Source organism: Bos mutus, chromosome 5 (assembly GCF_027580195.1).
Source record: "Bos mutus isolate GX-2022 chromosome 5, NWIPB_WYAK_1.1, whole genome shotgun sequence".
In the NCBI taxonomy this organism is placed as follows: domain Eukaryota; kingdom Metazoa; phylum Chordata; class Mammalia; order Artiodactyla; family Bovidae; genus Bos; species Bos mutus.
In genome coordinates this window covers 57,728,888-57,747,998 of record NC_091621.1, presented here as the reverse complement: position 1 = coordinate 57,747,998, position 19,111 = coordinate 57,728,888, and the positions used below count along the sequence as shown (strand labels likewise).

The 19,111-nt window shown below is 37.7% G+C and overlaps 1 protein-coding gene across 1 annotated transcript in view; it reads left to right on the top strand.

Moving 5' to 3' along the window:
- The window catches only part of LRRIQ1 (leucine rich repeats and IQ motif containing 1), a 205,001-nt gene that overhangs the window by 17,268 nt on the left and 168,622 nt on the right, over positions 1-19,111 (top strand). The window contains exons 6-8 of the mRNA XM_070370008.1: positions 1,312-1,386; positions 6,181-7,812; positions 15,742-15,894. Of these exons, the coding sequence (XP_070226109.1) occupies positions 1,312-1,386; positions 6,181-7,812; positions 15,742-15,894 (1,860 nt within the window). The remainder of the gene's footprint in view (positions 1-1,311; positions 1,387-6,180; positions 7,813-15,741; positions 15,895-19,111) is intronic.

Genomic DNA, 19,111 nt, shown 5'->3' with positions numbered 1-19,111 from the left:
GCTTGGAATATTTGCTATACTCTCTAATTGACCTACTTTTGGTCTTGTATTCTGGAAACTCATGCACAGTAGTGCAGTCAGAAGGATAATTATTTTCCAAAAAAATGTTATTTCCATGCTTAAATGCCATTAAAATTTCCCACAGCTCATATGAGATAATTTCCAAAGAACTTTTCCCACTTCCTTTGATTCAGTCAGTTGGCAGTTGGTGGCAGTTTCATATTTGCATTGTGTTTGCATCTCTTCTGACTCCTGTGACCTCATCTGTAGAAGGCCCTCACTGATTCTCTCATGGACTTCTGTAATACCTACTTCACTGATCCCCTTAGTGTTTCCTTGCCTTACTTATTAAATGTGTTGGTTTAGTTGTTAAGTCATGTCCAACTCTTGCGACCCCGTAGACTATAGCCTGCCAGGCTCCTCTGTCCATGGGATTATCCAGGCAAGAATACTGGAGTGGGTTGCCATTTCCTTCTCCAGGGGATCTTCCCATCCAGGAATCAAGCCCAGGTCTCCTGAATTGCCGGCATATTCTTTACTGACTGCTATCAAATGTAACCTTATAATTTTCCTAAAACTGAGTTGTAATCATTTTCCTAGTTCAAAAACTTTTTAATAAATGCCTCAAATGTTTAATCTCTTAAAAGCCAAATCATTTCAAAAGCAATCTTTTGTATGAACCTTTCATAATCCTCTAATTATTATATCTCTTCCTACTGTAATCCTTATAGTTCTTATCTTGTGATTAACTTATTCTGCTAAATTTGGGGTAATGTGTAAACATATGATAGCATATTAGAATTACTAAAGGTAAAGTTTTTGAGGAAGGGGATTATATTTTACTGACCTTTGTTTATTTTTCAGAGCCTTAACAAAATAGATGCTAATAATGAGTTAATGAAAGAAAACAGTTACCCTCTGAGATGATTTATTATGTGAATTAAATAGTTTGGAGAGAAAAAAAATCTATAATGCAAAACCCGTCTTAACATACATTATCATTTGTAATTTTTGCATTATCCAGGAGTATTTCTAGCTAGTGCATTTTATTATGTGAATAAATATACTCAAATTAATAAAACAGCTTCCCAAGATTACAGATATCTTCATGTGCTAATAGGAAACCTAGATATCATTTTATGATATTTTAAGTTGGGATTAAAATTGTTATTCCAGTACTAATAACCGGGGGCCGTTGGGTGAGTTATTATCTTTAACCATTGTTTACTAATATATGTGGTAAGACTCATACAGATAAACATAATATTTTTTATATTTGAATATCATATTTCAATATTATCATATGTTCAGCAAGAACAGGACAAGATGAATGATGAACTTCATAAAGAGGAGAAAATATGGAAGGAGAGATTTAAACAGCATGCGGTATGTATTTATTGTTTGTAAGCAGCACAATAATCATTCTCCATTTGAAATAAATTGCTATGCTTGGAGTGAATATTTTAAAATAATATTGCCCGTTGGTATAGGATTTAATTTACTCAAGTTTTAAAAATACTTAGTCACTAGAAACTCTCCTTGAAATGAAATATCCTGACACGGAAGGTAAACTGGTTCAATTATTGAATGTGTCTATGTAAAACTGTAAATGTAAAATTTCTTCTAAAGTTTGAGGAAGCATACTGTTATGTTTGAGGAAACATTATGTATGAGGAAACATACTGTTATTTCATTATGATTTAGGATTGTTATGAAAGGTTACTGCATTTCTTTAATGCAACTAATTGAATGTGTTAAGTATCCCTTTAAGTTTAAGATGACGCATTTATTATTTTTAACTAATTTACACTGCAGCTTTTATATAAGATTATTTTAAGTAATTGCAAATAAAAAGTAGATAAAATTTCCCATAATTCTGTAATGTAGTTAAAAATATTACCTTTCTTTGTATTTTTCCAACTCTTTTTAAAGTTTATATAAACACATTCCTGAAAAAGTAGGCATATCCTATCCATCTCTAAATAAAACGGTTGGTTAGGCATGTGAAGACGCAGATTCAATATGAATGACAAGAAAAAAAATGACAACAGTGACTCACAAGTAATCCAAACGTTGGCGTTAGGAGAGCCATGAAATTCCCGTAATTATTATATAGCAGCAAAATAAACAGGAGATATGAAAAGAAAATTAGAATCTTTAATGTAATACCAAGTATATATTCTTCCCCTGGAGGAGGGCTTGGCAGCTCTCTCCAGTATTCTCTGAAAATTCCATGGACCAAGGAGCCTGTCTGGCTACAGTCTATAGAGTCACAAAGAGTTGGACACAACTGAAGCAACTTAGCACAACACAGCAGCACAAAGTATATATTCTAGACTTGAATAGTTCAGTGTAAAAAGTAAAATTTCAGTGGATAGATTTAACATTAGATTTGACAAAACAGATGAGAATATTATTGAAGCTAAAGGGAAGTCAATAGAAAATGCCCAAATGTAAGCACAGAGAGGACAAAACTGGGAAAAACAGAAAAGAGAACAAGAAATATGTGATATACAATGAAAATATTAAAAATGTGTATAATAGTAATTTGGAAGGAAAGGAGAGAATGGGGCAGAACCTTTGGGTAAAGAGATAATAGTTGAAATGGTTTCAAATTGTTTTAGAAAATTCAACTTGAACATTTAAAGATGAGTAAAGATCCCCAAGTTGAATCAATACAAAGAAAATCACACCTGGGGATTGAATAGTGTAACTATTAAAATTCGAGATAAGGAGGGAAGATCTTAAAATCAGCCAAAGAAAAGGCTCATTACCTAAAAAGGAGCAACAGTAAACTGGCAGCTGATGTTCATCCTTACATGAAATGATGGAAAGACGACGACAGAGTAAAAAACCTAAGTGCTAAGTGTTAAGGGTTTCTTTGATCATTGTTGTTCCATCAGTCGCTTAGCCGTGTCCAACTCTTTGCGACCCCCTGGACTGCAGCGCGCAAGGCTTCCCTGTCCTTTACTATCTCTTTGAGTTTGCTCAAACTAATGTCCATCGAGTCGATGATGCCATCCGACCATCTCATCCTCAGTTGCTCCCTTCTCCTGCCCTCAATCTTTCCCAGCATCAGGGTCTTTTCCAATGAGTTGACTCTTCATGTCAGGTGGCCAAAGTATTGGAGCTTCGTCCTCATCATCAGTCCTTATTTAGGGTTGATTTCCTTTAGGATGGACTGGCTTGATCTCCTTGCTCTCTCTGATTAGTGTTCTTTGAATCCTCAGTCTTCCTCTGCTTTCTGGACTCAGTTTTCCTTTCTTGGAGTATACAGCTAAACACTTGTCAAAAGTATACTTTTGGACAGGAAATTTTCTCAATGTTTGCACAATTGAAAATGTTTTTATTTTGCTTTTAAAACTGAATGATTAGTTTTCTTGGATGCAGAATGGAGGTTTATTACAATTTAGTTTTAGCAATTTAAAGATATAACTCCATTACATGTTTATTTTTGTACATGCCATCTCTGGGCTTCCCCTGTGGCTCAGCTGGTAAAGAATCCACCTGCAACATGGGAGACCTGGGTTCAATCTTGGGTTGGGCAGATCCCCTGGAGGAGGCCTTGGCAACCCACTCCAGTATTCTTACCTGGAGAATCCCCAAGCACAGAGGAACCTGGTGGGCTACAGTCCATAGTGTCTCAAAAGAGTCAGACATGATTGAGCGACTAAGCAAACACAAAGCACGTGCCATCTTTGATCGCAAATCTGATGCTCGTTTACTAAGTTCTTTTGAAGCTTTAAGATTTTTCACTTTTTGCATTCATCCACACATATTTGCTGGTTTTCTACTGTGTGCCAGGTAGGTACCTCTCTATGAGTACTCAGGATACAGCAGTGAATAAAACAGAAATAATCCCTGCCTTCATAGAGCTTATATTCCTTAGTGTTCTGAAATATTGTTAGTGTTTACTATATGAGCCATCATTGTGTGTGAGTGTGAGTGTGAGTGTGTGTGTGTGTGTGTGTGTGTGTGTGTGTGTGTGAAATGGACTCATCTGAAGGCCTTTGTTTTTGGTTTAGAAAACATTTTTCTATGATTCTCTTCTCTTCAGTTTTTCTCAGTTTTTTTATTTTGGAACTCCAGTTAGTCACATGTTGAAGTTTCTGTGTTGATTGCCTTTACACCTGAATGTCGTATATTTCATAACTTTGTGTTTTGTATATTGTTTTGGGAAACATCTAATTTTGAAGTTTTGTTTAGGTATTTAGCTATTCAACAATTTTATCATGATTTTTGTTTGTTTGAGTGAGTCATATATTTTTATTTGGGCACTTGCATTTCATTTTTTATATGAGATTCTTATTTAAACATTTTTTCTTAAACATATCTTTAGCTTTTACTTAAATAGTTTTCTCAGAAATTGGACCTTCCTTTTGCTTATTGAAGCATTTTTGTCACTTCACATCATTTGTGTTAGTTTTTCTAAATATTTGTGCTGGGGTCCAGCCCCGTGGATCCAGGGAATTCGAAGGGGAGATGGCTACGGTGATCAGGAAACAACAGCTTATTCAAATGTTAATTAAAGATATAAAGAGTGGTTAAATAAGGATAGCTCAGTGAGGAAATTGAGTGGAGAAATGAGGCTGAAATAAGGATAGCTCAGTGAGGAAATTCAGTGGAGAAAAGAGGCTGAATAATTCAGCCAGAAGGTGAGAGAAAGAACGACACGGGGAGACCAAGTTTCGGTGAACAAGGCCCGCACTTTATTTTCCAAAGTAGTTTTTATACCTTAAGTTATGCATAGAGGATAATGGGGGAAGGGATAGAGTCATGCAGTAAGCCAGGCTTTCTTCCTGCAAACATATCATATTCAAAAGTTTAGGTGATTTGCATCATCTTCTGGCCCGGAGGCCTGTTAACGTTTTAAGACCCTTTCTTCAGAAATCTTATTTTTCTCTAAAGGTGATTAGTCATGCGCCACCCTCCAAAAGCATTAGATAAAGTTGCATTCCTACAGAGCAAAGGTGTGGTGGGCTATAACAAGAAAAAGAATTAACTCAAGGGTCCCAGGTTACAAACATTAAAGCTACTACTTACACCAAGTATATGAATCAATACACTGCCAGGGACACAGCAGGTAAGGGATATGGAGACTTAGCAGCAAACATTGGCCCAACAAGTGAAAAACCCTTCACCAATACAGTTTCTAATCAATCTTTTAACTGCTCAAAGGAATCTGTATTTAGACAGTTTAGAACATCTCATGCCTCTCACAGTTGGGAGGCTCTGAACAATCACAATTGGCCGGAAAAACCTATTCAGGCAGGCTAGAGGACTTCCAAAGGAGTTTGTAGGTTGAAACACTGTCACACCCAGGAATTATTAACTGGAGCTGTAAGTTAACTCTTTTTTCAGAGAGAGGTAGTGGGGGACAGCCACCCGTAAAGTCAGAGGTGTAGGTGAAAGCACAAAGCAGAAAGTAGGCAGACTCTGGTTTTGGGGATAGATGCTCGAGAATTTCCAGGGGGACTCCTGAGGCTCGATCTTGCCTTTGCGTATGCCGAGACTCCTTCCTCGTGACCTTTGCCACGGGCAGAGCTCCTCAGCCGGCTCCCGGCATATTTGCCCAATTTTGTTGATCTGTTTACTTCTGTTTTAGGAGTTTAGTGACAATGATATTCTCACCCAACTCTGGATTACTTCACTTAGTGCTTTATGGGCTTATCAGCTCTCCTAATAGACAGGATAAGATATATGACTAGACTAATGTGTATCTACTACCTCACCTTCCTTATACTATAACTTAAAAATCATTCAGTTTCTGCAGTCCCTGTGCTGCTCACTCTAGGGGTCTGTTTTATCAGAACACCCGTCTTATAAAGTTTGAAGTCCTTTTCTCCTACACAAATTTTAGATTTTGGCTTTTCTTGCCTTTTCTCTATGTCCTTCTGACTGCATATGCTTTCTATCGTCAAAGAATTCCTCAATTCCCCAATTTCAAGTACAGTCTTAATATTAGAGTATCAGCTTACTAAATTGATAGAAGCTCCTAAATATTTTAAAAAATCAATATGCCCTTTTAAATAAATTACTTTAGTTCCTCTAAGTAAATTTTCTATTGATTTTATTATGATTTCAGTTTCAGTATTTGTTTTAATCTATATTACATATGATACTTTAGTAATATTTCACATTTAGCATATGCTAACTACTATATATCTTACTTTATTTTAGGAATTTATTAGAAACTTACATTTACAAGTGGAAGAAGAAAGAACAAAATTCAAAGACCTACAGGAAAAAGAAAAAATGCGTTTGTCAAAACTGCAGCATAATGCAGCTGTAAAAATTCAAGCTAAATATAAAGCATTTGTGGCCTACCAAAAATATGGCCCAATCATAAAGGAACAAATAGAAAGTAAGAAAAAGAAAGCACAAGAGTGGAAGGAAAAGGAAGCAAAAATACGACAGATAGAAGAAGAAAAACGGAAAAGATTAGAGGAGAAACAAAGAATAGAAGAAGAGATAGAAAAGCAGATGCAAGAGGGAAGGAAAAGGAGAGAAAAGGAATATATGGGAAAAAAGAACATCCTGAGACAAGAAAGGGAGCAACTATTAAAGATGGAAAAATTGATATTGAGAGAAGCTACAAGAAAACAGCTAATAATAAGTAGAGCATTAAAGAAGGGAGAATATCATGCCAAACATTTATCTATTGAGGATACATCAAAGAATAAGGATGTTGGAGCCAAAAGGCTAGGGGATGGAAAGTTAAAAATGTGGGAAGATGCTTCCCCTTGGTTAGCTGAAGAGTCAGATAAGAGAAAAAATGTAGATAGAGAGCTTGTATTGAAAGAATCAGTCCAAGTGCAATTAAAAGAATCTATGTCAAGCCAAGCAATTTTGGCAGTATTTAAAGTGGAAGAAAAAAAAGAGAACCTAGCAGTACAATGTTCAGAAGAATTCGTCAAGCAAAAAAGGAATTATGAAAACAGAGATCAAAAAAACCAACTGGAAAACCTGCATCTAAAAGAAGATGTCAGAGAACAGTTCCAGTCGCAAGAATTACAGTCTCAAGTACACAACGAGGAAGTCTTGAAACCTTCCATAAATGAGACTATGAGACAAGAAACCCAAATAATACTAGGAAACAATCAAGAAATTGATGAAGTAAAAGACAATGAATCACAGAAAATAGTTGATGATAACCAACAGAATAAGATGCAAAAAGTAGAAAAAGAAATATCAGGACAGTTAGGAACATTATATGAAGAAAATAATATAAAGGAAATTTCAGTGATTTCAATGAAACAAAAACCAGTACCATTGAAATTAGAAAAATCTGAAGATATAGGGGGAAATACATTATTACTACAAGAAGAAGAAATTGACTTAAAATCTAAAGAAGCAGAGGAGAACCCAAAAGGCAGTGCTTTGAATAGTGACTTGGTTTTTAACACTAATGATGCTATGATAAATGTAGAAGGCAAAATAAACAAGCAAAACTATATTGTAGATGCTCCTTGTGAAGATTTGGGTGGCTATAATGCAAAGAACTGTTTGGTTTTTAAAGAAGTAAACTCTCTTAAGTCTCAGATTCAAGAAATTCCAGAAGAATGTCATGAAAATACAGCTGAATGTGAAAATATAGTGGCCCGCTCTATAGAGCCAACACTTCTGTCTTCTATTGAAGAAAAGAGGCTAGCTTGGATAACATCATTTAAACCCTGGTTTGAGATTTTCAAGCAAAATCAACAGAAGAAAATTGTTAAAAGAAAGAGAATTATAAAATGCCCAGTCAACACGATGCCCCCTTTGAATCCACTAGAAATTCTTCAGTGTGGTCCTTGGGATACTTTACAGCAGGTATTTTATAATACTTTTAACATACTGAATTTTAATTGGTTCTCTAAAATGTAACTTCAAAAATCTTTATATAAGGCAGATTTTATTTTTAATCGAAGTATGCTGCTGCTGCCAAGTTGCTTCAGTCGTGTCCAACTCTATGCGACCCCACAGACAGCAGCCCACCAGTTGATGTACAAAAGGTTACAGGTGTACAATATAGTAACTCATAATTTTTAAAGGTTATACTCCATTTATGGTTATTATAATATATTGGTTATATTCCCTGTATTGTACAACATATCCTTGTAGCTTACTTACTTACTTACTCCCCCCTTTCCTCTCCCTACTGGTAATCACTAATATGTTCTTTGTTTCTCAGAGTCTTCCTTTTTTTGTATCCAAGAATTTTCTCAGTCAATGAAGTTACTAATGAAATACTTATCCTATTTGAGAAGAGTTGTACTTAAACGATCTCCTCAATTAAAACTATTCAGTGCATCGTCTTCAGTGAGGCACTCTGAAGAGCTTTGATTTATATCTTGAAACCTATTTTCGAGGCGCCTATAGCATTATTAGGCTTCTAAGAATGGAGTCATCTGGGAAAGTAGAGTTGAATTAGAGTAGAAAATTTGTAGATTGATACTCAGCTTGGAGCTAGTTTGTTTTAGTCCTGGAACACAGCACCACCTAGTGGCTCCTTTTGTAATTTAGTCACGCGCTATATAAACATGGTACATGGCTCCTCCGTCCATGGGATTCTCTAGGCAAGAATACTGGAATGGGTTGCCATTGCCTTCTCCAGGGGATCTTCCTGACCCAGGGATCGAACCCAGGTCTCCCGCATTGCAGGCAGACGCTTTAACCTCTGAACCACCAGGGAAACCAGAAATTTAAAGTAGCTCTAACCAAATGCTACTAATTTACTACACTTGTTAAAACATAGCTTCAATCAAAAATAAGATAGAAACAAATATATGTGTAGAAAAACAGGAAAGAAATATCAATAACCTCAGATATGCAGATGACACCACCCTTATGACAGAAAGTGAAGAGAAAAAGCCTCTTGATGAAAGTGAAAAAGGAGAGTGAAAAAGCTGGCTTAAAGCTCAACATTCAGAAAATGAAGATCATGGCATCTGGTCCCATCGCTTCATGGGAAATAGATGGGGAAACGGTGGAAACAGTGTCAGGCTTTATTTTGGGGGGCTCCAAAATCACTGCAGATGGTGACTGCAGCCATGAAATTAAAAGACACTTATTCCTTGAAAGAAAAGTTATGACCAACCTAGACAGCATATTAAAAAGTAGAGACTACTTTGCCAACAAAGGTCCATCTAGTCAAGGCTATGGTTTTTCCAGTGGTCGTGTATGGATGTGAGAGTTGGACTGTGAAGAAAGCTGAGCGCCAAAGAATTGATGCTTTTGAACTGTGGTGTTGGAGAAGACTCTTGAGAGTTCCTTGTACTGCAAGGAGATCCAACCAGCCTATTCTAAAGGAGATCAGCCCTGGGTGTTCCTTGGAAGGAATGATGCTGAAGCTGAAACTCCAGTACTTTGGCCACTTCATGCGAAGAGTTGACTCATTGGAAAAGACTCTGATGCTGGGAGGGATTGGGAGCAGGAGGAGAAGGGGACAACAGAGGATGAGATGGCTGGATGGCATCACCGACTCGATGGACGTGAATTTGAGTGAACTCCGGGAGTTGGTGATGGACAGGGAGGCCTGGCGGGCTGCGATTCATGGAGTCACAAAGAGTCCGACATGACTGAGTGACTGAACTGAACTGAATTGAACTGAGAAGGGATTTAAGATTAAAGATTTAAGATTAAAATACACATAGTTAGGCCTTAAGCTCAAAATATAAAATTTATTTGATTTCTTGATATAGGCAAGATACCTAGAAAGGGAAACATTAATGTTAATATGTATACATTGTTTTATTCATTCACTCAGCAAATATTCATCTATCCCATATGATCAAGTCCATATTTATTGTTAGATTAAAGGGACAGAAACAAACTTGTCTTTGCCCTCATGCTTCTGACTTTGGTAGGCAAAAAGGCATTAAACAAATAAATACGTTACTGTGGATTTTTATTTCTAATGTATCAAATGAGATCAGGGTTCATATTTTCTTTCTGCCATTTACTGGCTGTGTCACCTTGCTCTTTCTGTAAACTGGGAAGAGAAGTACCTACTCTATAGGATTGTTGAGTTTTCAAATACTGTATGTGAAGAATTTGGTCTTGGGCTTGTAACGTATATAATAGTCATTGTCAAATGTGGGTCTCAAATATCTGAAGAGAATGGCAGTGGACTTATGATTACCTATTTCATCAAATAAGTCAGAACGTGGAAAATGCTGAATCATCTACTATATGGAATAGTACTCCAGAAGGATATGACTGAAGAGCAGTGATTATTGACAACTAACATTTTTTTTTTCCCCTAGCAGAATGCTTTAACTAATTCATTTTTGTTTTGAGTATTTTGCTACTAATGGTAACTAGCCTTAAATAACCACTGAAAAAAGGAGTATAGCTTAAGGATTGTTTTCTGTGGCTTTACAATACGGCATGGATAACGATAACATTTTAGGGGCTGATTAACTTTTAGGTCAGAATGTCTCACTTCATTCAAGGAAGACTGTAATTAAGTGGTGGTGTGATGATGCATGACTTAGTTGAAGTTATAGTCTCGTTCATTTAAGCCACTAATCATAGCTCAGATTCAGTCTCTTTGCAGCTGATTTTTTAAACAATATAATTTCTCCAGGTTGAATATATTTGAGATTGTGGCACAATCACAAATTTGTTAACACAAAGCATAACCCTCATTGCTTCTGTTACTTTGATAATTACAGTTTACCGTAGATGCGTGACACTGCTTGGGTTGAATTGCTCAAGTGCAATTGAGAGTGAACTCTATAAAAAATACGTGGCTCTTTTAGGTCATTTTATTTATCAAAACTGTCAAGGATTTAGGGGAAATATAGATGATTAAGTGGAAAACTAATTTGTGATATTTTATCAAGATGTAATGAATGAGTCTTAGGTTGCTCGGTTGGTAAAGAATTCGCCTGCAATCCGGGAGACCCCGGTTCAGTTCCTGGGTTGGGAAGATCCTCTGGAGAAGGGCAAGTCTACCCACTCCAGTATTCTGGCTTGGAGAATTCCATGGACTGTTTTGGGCTTCCCTTGTAGCTCAGCTGGTAAAGAATCTGCCCGCAATGCCCGAGACTTGGGTTCGATCTCTGGGTTGGAAAGATCCCCTGGAGAAGGGAAGGGCTACCCACTCCAGTATTCTGGCCTGCAGAATTCCATGGACTGTATAGTCCTTGGGGTCTCAAAGAGTCGGACACGACTGAGTGACTTTCACTAGGTTATATGAGACAGTTCATTTTTAAGTCATGAAATGAAGTGAAACCTACCAGGCTCCTCCATCCATGGAATTTTCCAGGCAAGAGAACTGGAGTGGGTTGCCATTTCCTTCTCCAGGGGATCTTCCCAACCCAGGGATAGAACCCAGATCTTCTGCATTGCAGGTAGACACTTTACTGTCTGATCTACCTCATAAGAGACAGAAAATATTAGTTTTCCAAATATTTGTATATTACCCTTCGGTAATATAGGAACACAACTATGAATGTTATAAATATTTTAGTTTTGCCACAGGGCTAAGATAATGCATTTGTTCAGTTATTTGAGAAGCATTTAGTGACCATTTACTATGCCCCAGTTGCTCTTTTATCAGGCTGATCATACACTGATGAATACCTATGGGCATTAATTCTATATTGACCTTAATTTTTAGAGCATAAAGCAATTTTATTTGTGTGATTATTTTCATGCATGTATCAAAATGATTGAACTTCCCTGGTGGCTCAGTGGTAAAGAATCTGCCTGCCAATGCAGGAGATGTGGTTTCAATCCCTGGGTCAGGAAGATCCCCAGAAGGAGGAAATGGCAACCCACTTCAGTTTTAATTTTCTTGCCTGGGAAATCCCTTGGACAGAAGAGCCTGGGAGACTACAGTCCATGGGGGTCACAAAAGAGTTGGCCATGACTTAGCAACTAAATTAACAACAATCAAAATTATTAGTGTAAAAGTTTATTTGATCTCATATGTTTGGGAAAATCTAGAGTACAACAGAATATACATTGCTGTATCATGAGGAAATTTTTTTAATTTAACTTAACTTATTTTTGACACTGGGTCTTCGTTGCTGCACACGGGCTTTTCTCTGGTTGCAGCGAGAAGGGGCTGCTCTGTAGTTGTGGGGCACAGGCTTCTCGTTGCTGTGGCTTCTCTTGTTTTGGAGCTTGGTCTCTAGGTGCACATGGTTAAGTAGTTGTGATGTGGGGGCTCAGTAGTTGCCACTTTGGGGGCTTAGTTGCCCCATGGCATGTGGGATCTTCCTGGACCGGGGATTAAACCAGTATCCCCTGCATTGCAGGGTGGATTCTGAACCACTGGACCACCAGGGAAGTCCCAGAAAATGTTTAAATGTTCAGTACAAGGGAGGAGGAAATACCAAGAAATACTGCATATTCAAAAGTAGACACCATCGGCAAGTAGTACACTGAAGCAGCTATCACTCCTATACTGCAATTAGAGAGCTTGCCACATTATAACTAGAACTTAATTGTGTTTATGTGCTTGTAAAGTAGTGTTCAAAATCCTTCAAGCTAGGCTTCAACAGTACATGAACCAAGAACTTCCACATTTTCAAGCTGGGTTTAGAAAAGGCAGAGGGACCAGAGATCAAATTGCCTAAATCTGTTGGATCATAGAAAAAGCAAGAGAACTCCAGGAAAACATCTACTTCTGCTTCAATGACTATGCTAAAGCCTTTGACTGTGTGGACCACAACAAACTGAAAAATTCTTCAAAAGATGGGAACACCAGGCCCCCTTACCTGCCTGCTGAGAAACCTGTATGCAGGTGAAGAAGCAGCAGTTAGAACTGGACATGGAACAACAGACTAGTTTAAAAGGGGAAATGAATATGTCAAGGCTGTATATTTCACCCTGCTTATTTAACTTCTATGCAGAGTACATCATGCAAAATACCAAGCTGGATGAAGCACAAGCTGGAATCAAATTGCTGGGAGGAATACCAATAACCTCAGATATACAGATGACACCACCCTTATGGCATAAAATGAAGAGGAACTAAAGAGCCTCTTCGGAGAAGGCAGTGGCAACCCACTCCAGTACTCTTGCCTGGAAAATCCCATGGATGGAGGAGCCTGGTAGGCTGTAGTCGATGGGGTCACGAAGAGTCGGACACTTACTGAGCAACTTCACTTTCACTTTTCACTTTCATGCATTGGAGAAGGAAATGGCAACCCACTCCAGTGTTCTTGCCTGGAGAATCCCAGGGACGGCAGAGCCTGGTGGGCTGCCGTCTGTGGGGTTGCACAGAGTCAGACACGATTGAAGCAACTTAGCAGCAGCAGCAGCAGCAGCAGCAAAGAGCCTTTTGATGAAGGTGGAAGAGGAGAGTGAAAAAGCTAGCTTAAAACTCAACATTCAGAAAACTAAGATAATGCCATCTGGTCCCATCACTTCATGGCAAATAGATGGGGAAACAATGGAAACAGTGACAGACTTTATTTTCCTGGGCTCCAAAATCACTGCTGAAGGTGACTGCAGTCATGAGATTAAAAGACTCTTGCTCCTTGGAAGAAAAGCTATGACAAATCTAGACAGTGTACTAAAAAGAAGACTCATCACTCTGCTAACAAAGGTCCATCTAGTAAAAGCTATGGTTTTTCCAGTAGTCGTGTATGGATGTGAGAGTTGGACCATAAAGAAAGCTGAGCACCGAAGAATTGATGCTTTTGAACTGTGGTGTTGGAGAAGACTCTTGAACTGCAAGGACATCAAACCAGTCCATCCTAAAGGAAATCGGTCCTGATCATTGGAGGACTGATGCTGAAGCTGAAGCTCCAATACTTTGGCCACATGATGTAAAGAGCCAACTCATTGGAAAAGACCCTGATGCTGGGAAAGATTGAGGGCAGGAGGAGAAGGGGATGACAGAGGATGAGATGGTTGGATGGCATCACTGACTCAATGGAGATGAGTTTGAGCAAACTCTGGGAGATGCTGAAGGACAGGGCAGCCTGGTGTGCTGGTCCATGGGCTTGCAAAGAGTTGGACACAACCGAGCAACTGAGCAACACCAACAACAAAACAGTATATTATTAAATTGGGCAGGAGAATATAAATGGTAGAATAGCATTTGTTACTATAAAGCTGCAGCTGTAGGGTTTTCAGTTTTTAAGTGTTCGATTCTAGTGTGTTTAGTTTTTTAATGTAGAATCAGTTTTCTAATTATAGAATTTATGGTATCTCCTTTGGACAAATTATAGGGACATTACACAGCAGTTATCCTGACACAGGTAGGTAAGTATGTTTCTTTCTGAAAAGTTATAAAAAAGAAATTTGTTTCAAAAGTTGTTTTAGATTATTGGTAATTGAGAAATTCCTAAAGTCATTTTGAAACTAGAAAATTCATTCACCAAATGTTTAACAAATACCAGATATTGCTTTTGCTACTTAAAGAAAGGGGTAGACAAATCCCTTCTTTCTGTTTCCATGAATGTATGATCTTCCCATTCACTTACACAAATATGTAAATGTAAAACTTTATTGCACAGGAAATTTCCACATGAAGAGGAGTTGCACACTTAAGAATTTTATGCTTTCCCCAGCTTTTTTTGAAGTAATAATGCTTTCAATTTCAATGAAACACTTAAAATTTCTTTTGCACGTGTTATACCCTAGTATATATGCTAGTATACACTATAAAGCTAGTAATTTTTAAATTGTTGTTTGGTACATAGGAAATCTGCCCTTAGGACACCCAATGTGGCAATATGAAAGTATTCTTACTATAAAGCAATTTAGTTTATATATTTATTTCAGTGCATAGACTCAATTATAGTGAAGAAGCAACACATCATTACATTATTACTGTGCCAAGTTTACTTAGGTGAGAGATCCTGAGTTTAATACATGGAATGCTTTTCAGTAATCTCAAAATATTTATATCTGATATGTTCTCATAGAACTATAAGTGTAGTCCTTAATATACCTACCATAAAGTTCAATACATTCTTTGATGTTGAATTTTCTTTAGTTGAAAAGACTTAAAAAGAGAAAAGTTTCTTAGGAAAAAAGCTTCATGAAGTAGTGAGTGCACGGTAATATCTCAATAATAGGAAATGTTATAAATGTATGATAATAAGTATTCATGATTTGTTATACTGCAGATTCTATATGATCTGGGTATATTACATTATTCAATAGTAAAGGATGGTTCATACTTTTATAATACAGAAGCATAATAGAATGTTGTTTTTATTGCATAGTTCAGTTACTTTTGCATGTTTCTACTTATTACAAGTTCTGTAATATCTCTTCTCAGTTAAACTTGCTTCATTTTTAGAAGAGAGTTGAGCTATTCTAGTTGAAATATGGCAGGTTGGTTTTAAAATCTGTTCCTGGTCTGTTATGGCTTCTGATACTATCCAGGTATCCCAAAGATACTGTCAAACACAGATCTTAAATGGTTATATAGTGCAGTCCTGAAAATAATGCCAAGAGACATGAAGAACAGGAAAATGGATTTGATGAAAAGTCAAGGAGTAAACTAATGAATGATTATATTATTATTGCTTCTATGTTTATTACCTTTGAACTTGAGTTGGTCATGAATGATTACATATATTTATAGATTACATTCTATGAGGGGAAGAAATGTGGTAAAATGGCCAGATAGCTTAAATGAAATTGAGTTGTTAATAAAAGTGGGTTTCAATATATAGCATTACTTTTTTTTAGACGAAAAATTTAAAACAATTTTTCAAGGTTAATATAGTTTGTCTTCATTATATTTAAATAATGATATGCTCTGATTTTTTTTTAATTCTCTAGGTTGCAACAATAACATTTCAAGATTTGCCAGGCTGTAGTCTCTCTACACTGGCAGAGTGTCCAAATCTTCAGTTTCTGTCTCTTCGACGCTGTGGATTAACTTCCTTGCACAGTCTGAGTAACTGCAAAAGATTGAAGTACATTGATGCACAGGTGTGTCCTATGTTATCATTATTTATTTTATAATAAAATGTAAAACAGATTCAGGTGTACATTTAAGAAGTGACAATTTTGAAGAAACATTTAATAAAATAGCCTGTAACTCAGGGTCTAGAGAGATCAAGGGCCAACATTTGTGAGAGCCATATAGGAAAGATGCTTAGGTGGTATGACCTGGGGAATTATCTTCATTCGTAGGTGACAGAGTTATTGTTTTGTTACTTTTTGTTGCATAACAAATGACCACATTATTTAATAAGTTAAAAACAAAAAAAGCAGCCATTTTATTTTACTCTACTTCTGTGGGCCATGAATTGAGGCAAGACTTATTCTGGGCATTCTATCTGTCTCACACTGTGTTGCCTAGATGTCTGATGTACTTTGCAGTTGGGGCTGGAATGTCCAAATACATTCTTTGATATGTCTGGCACTGGAAGGTTGAAATTTCCCTCCCTCTGTATGTCTCTCTCTGTCCCCTCCCACCACCTTGGGCATCTTTACAGGGTGAGCTTTCCAAAAAGCCAGTCTTCAATATTAGGGCTTAGCAAGCATCTGCCTGCATCATACTAGCTTATGTTCTATTCACTAAACTTTCATTTCAAGTAGGAGCGGACTGTGAGTATGTGTGAATATTGGGTTGTGAAGTTTATAGGAAACTGCTTACAAAATAATAATCTACTGCAATCTGCTTTCTGGTTCCTAATGAGTCATATCTTTCCCACATGCAAAAGGACTCATGTCCCAAAGACCCCTGAGTCTTATAAACTTATGACATCAGACTTGGAATTGAAGCACAGAATCTTCTTATCTGAATCAAATCCAAGTGGAGATGATCTGCTCAGAGAGAGTTCTTTCAACTCAGAGATCTATAAAGTTAAGGGAAAGGTAGTCTTCTTTCACTCCCCCACACCCATGCATGGTGGTGAGACAGCCAGTTCAGTTCAGTTCAGTTGCTCAGTCGTGTCCGACTTTTTGCGACCCCATGAATCATAGCACGCCAAGCCTCCCTGTCCATCATCAACTCCCAGAGTTCACCCAGACTCACGTCCATTGAGTCAGTGATGCCATCCAGCCATCTGATCCTCTATCGTCCCCTTCTTCTCCTGCCCCCAATCCCTTCCAGCATCAGAGTCTTTTCCAGTGAGTCAACTCTTCGCATGAGACAGCCAAGACTTAGTTAATTACAAGAGTCCTTATCCTTAAGTATGGGAGAGAACAAGAAGCTCATGGCAGTCCTTAGTCCATAGCTAAGAATGTAGCATTCGTTCTTAGTAAGGTCTTGGTTCTGCTCCACGGGAATAATTCTCTATGACTCTTGGTTCTGCCCAATAGTCTTTTAAGTCCATTCTCAAGGCATACCTTCTTTTGCATTGCAGCTGAGAATTTTTTTCAATCTCTTTCTTTCTTATAGAAGATTGGGGGCAGGATGCTAGAGTTACATTTTATTTTTGATTCTTTTCAGTTCAGACTGACACTGCTTCCACCAATATGATTTTCTTTTCAAACATTTTGTTTCCTATGCTTATTAAGTTTACTCCAGTTAACAAAGACTATACTCATAGATATTTTTGAGAGAGTGTTGTGAGACTATACCATTAAGATTCTTAAAAGCCCATTTATCTTTTTGAGAGCTTCCTTTGTGGCTCAACTGGTAAAGAATCCACCTGCAATGCGGGAGACCTAGATTCAATTCCTGGGTTGGAAAGATCTCCTGGACAAGGGAAAGGCTACCCACTCCAGTATTCTGGTCTGCAGAATTCCATGAACTGTATAGTCCATGGGGTCACAAAGAGTCTGACACGACTGAGCAACTTTCACTTTCAAACATTCACTTTATTTTTCTGAAGTCTTAAAAAAGAGAATGCTGTTGTATCCCTGACATATGATCTTGACCTTGAGACCAATATTCTGTATTGCAGAGATATGTATATTTAGTAAAAGTATAAATCTGCGTATAAGATACATACCTAATTCATGGTATTGACGTAGCAAAAGGAACTGAGGAAGGGAAATGGGTAGATTTCAAATTTTTCAATGTTTGATTTCTTTAAAGTAAGTTTGTTAGCAACTGTGACCAAATCGTTCAGTCTTGTTCAGATAGTCTGAAATGTTTTGTTATTGGTCCTCAATATTTTCTCTATTTTAAAAGATTATTAATAAGTTTAAATCAGTTAATTATTTGATTGCCTAATATTTTCATTCAGATAGTATAACATTCTACATCAGATCAGATCAGATCAGTCGCTCAGTCATGTCCAACTCTTTGCGACCCCATGAATCGCAGCACGCCAGGCCTCCCTGTCCATCACCAACTCCCGGAGTTCACTCAGACTCACGTCCATCGAGTCAGTGATGCCATCCAGCCATCTCATCCTCTGTCATCCCCTTCTCCTCCTGCCCCCAATCCCTCCCAGCATCAGAGTCTTTTCCAATGAGTCAACTCTTCGCATGAGGTGGCCAAAGTACTGGAGTTTCAGCTTCAGCATCATTCCTTCCAAAGAAATCCCAGGGCTGATCTCCTTCAGAATGGACTGGTTGGATCTCCTTGCAGTCCAAGGGACTCTCAAGAGTCTTGTCCAACACCACAGTTCAAAAGCATCAATTCTTCGGCGCTCAGCCTTCTTTACAGTCCAACTCTCACATCCTTACATGACCACAGGAAAAACCATAGCCTTGACTAGACGAACCTTTGTTGGCAAAGTAATGTCTCTGCTTTTGAATATGTTATCTAGGTTGGTCATAACTTTCCTTCCAAGGAGTAAGCGTCTTTTAATTTCATGGCTGCAGTCACCATGTGCAGTGATTTTGGAGCCCAGAAAAATAAAGCCTGACACTGTTTCGACTGTTTCCCCATCTATTTCCCATGAAGGGATGGGACCAGATGCCATGATCTTCGTTTTCTGAATGTTGAGGTTTAAGCCTCAACATTTAAGCCAACTTTTCCACTCTCCACTTTTACTTTCATCAAGAGGCTTTTTAGTTCCTCTTCACTTTTTCTGCCATAAGGGTGGTGTCATCTGCATATCTGAGGTTATTGATATTTCTCCTGGCAATCTTGATTCCAGCTTGTGTTTCTTCTAGTCCAGCGTTTCTCATGATGTACTCTGCATGTAAGTTAAATAAACAGGGTGACAATATACAGCCTTGTCGAATGCCTTTTCCTATTTGGAACCAGTCTGTTGTTCCATGTCCAGTTCTAACTGTTGCTTCC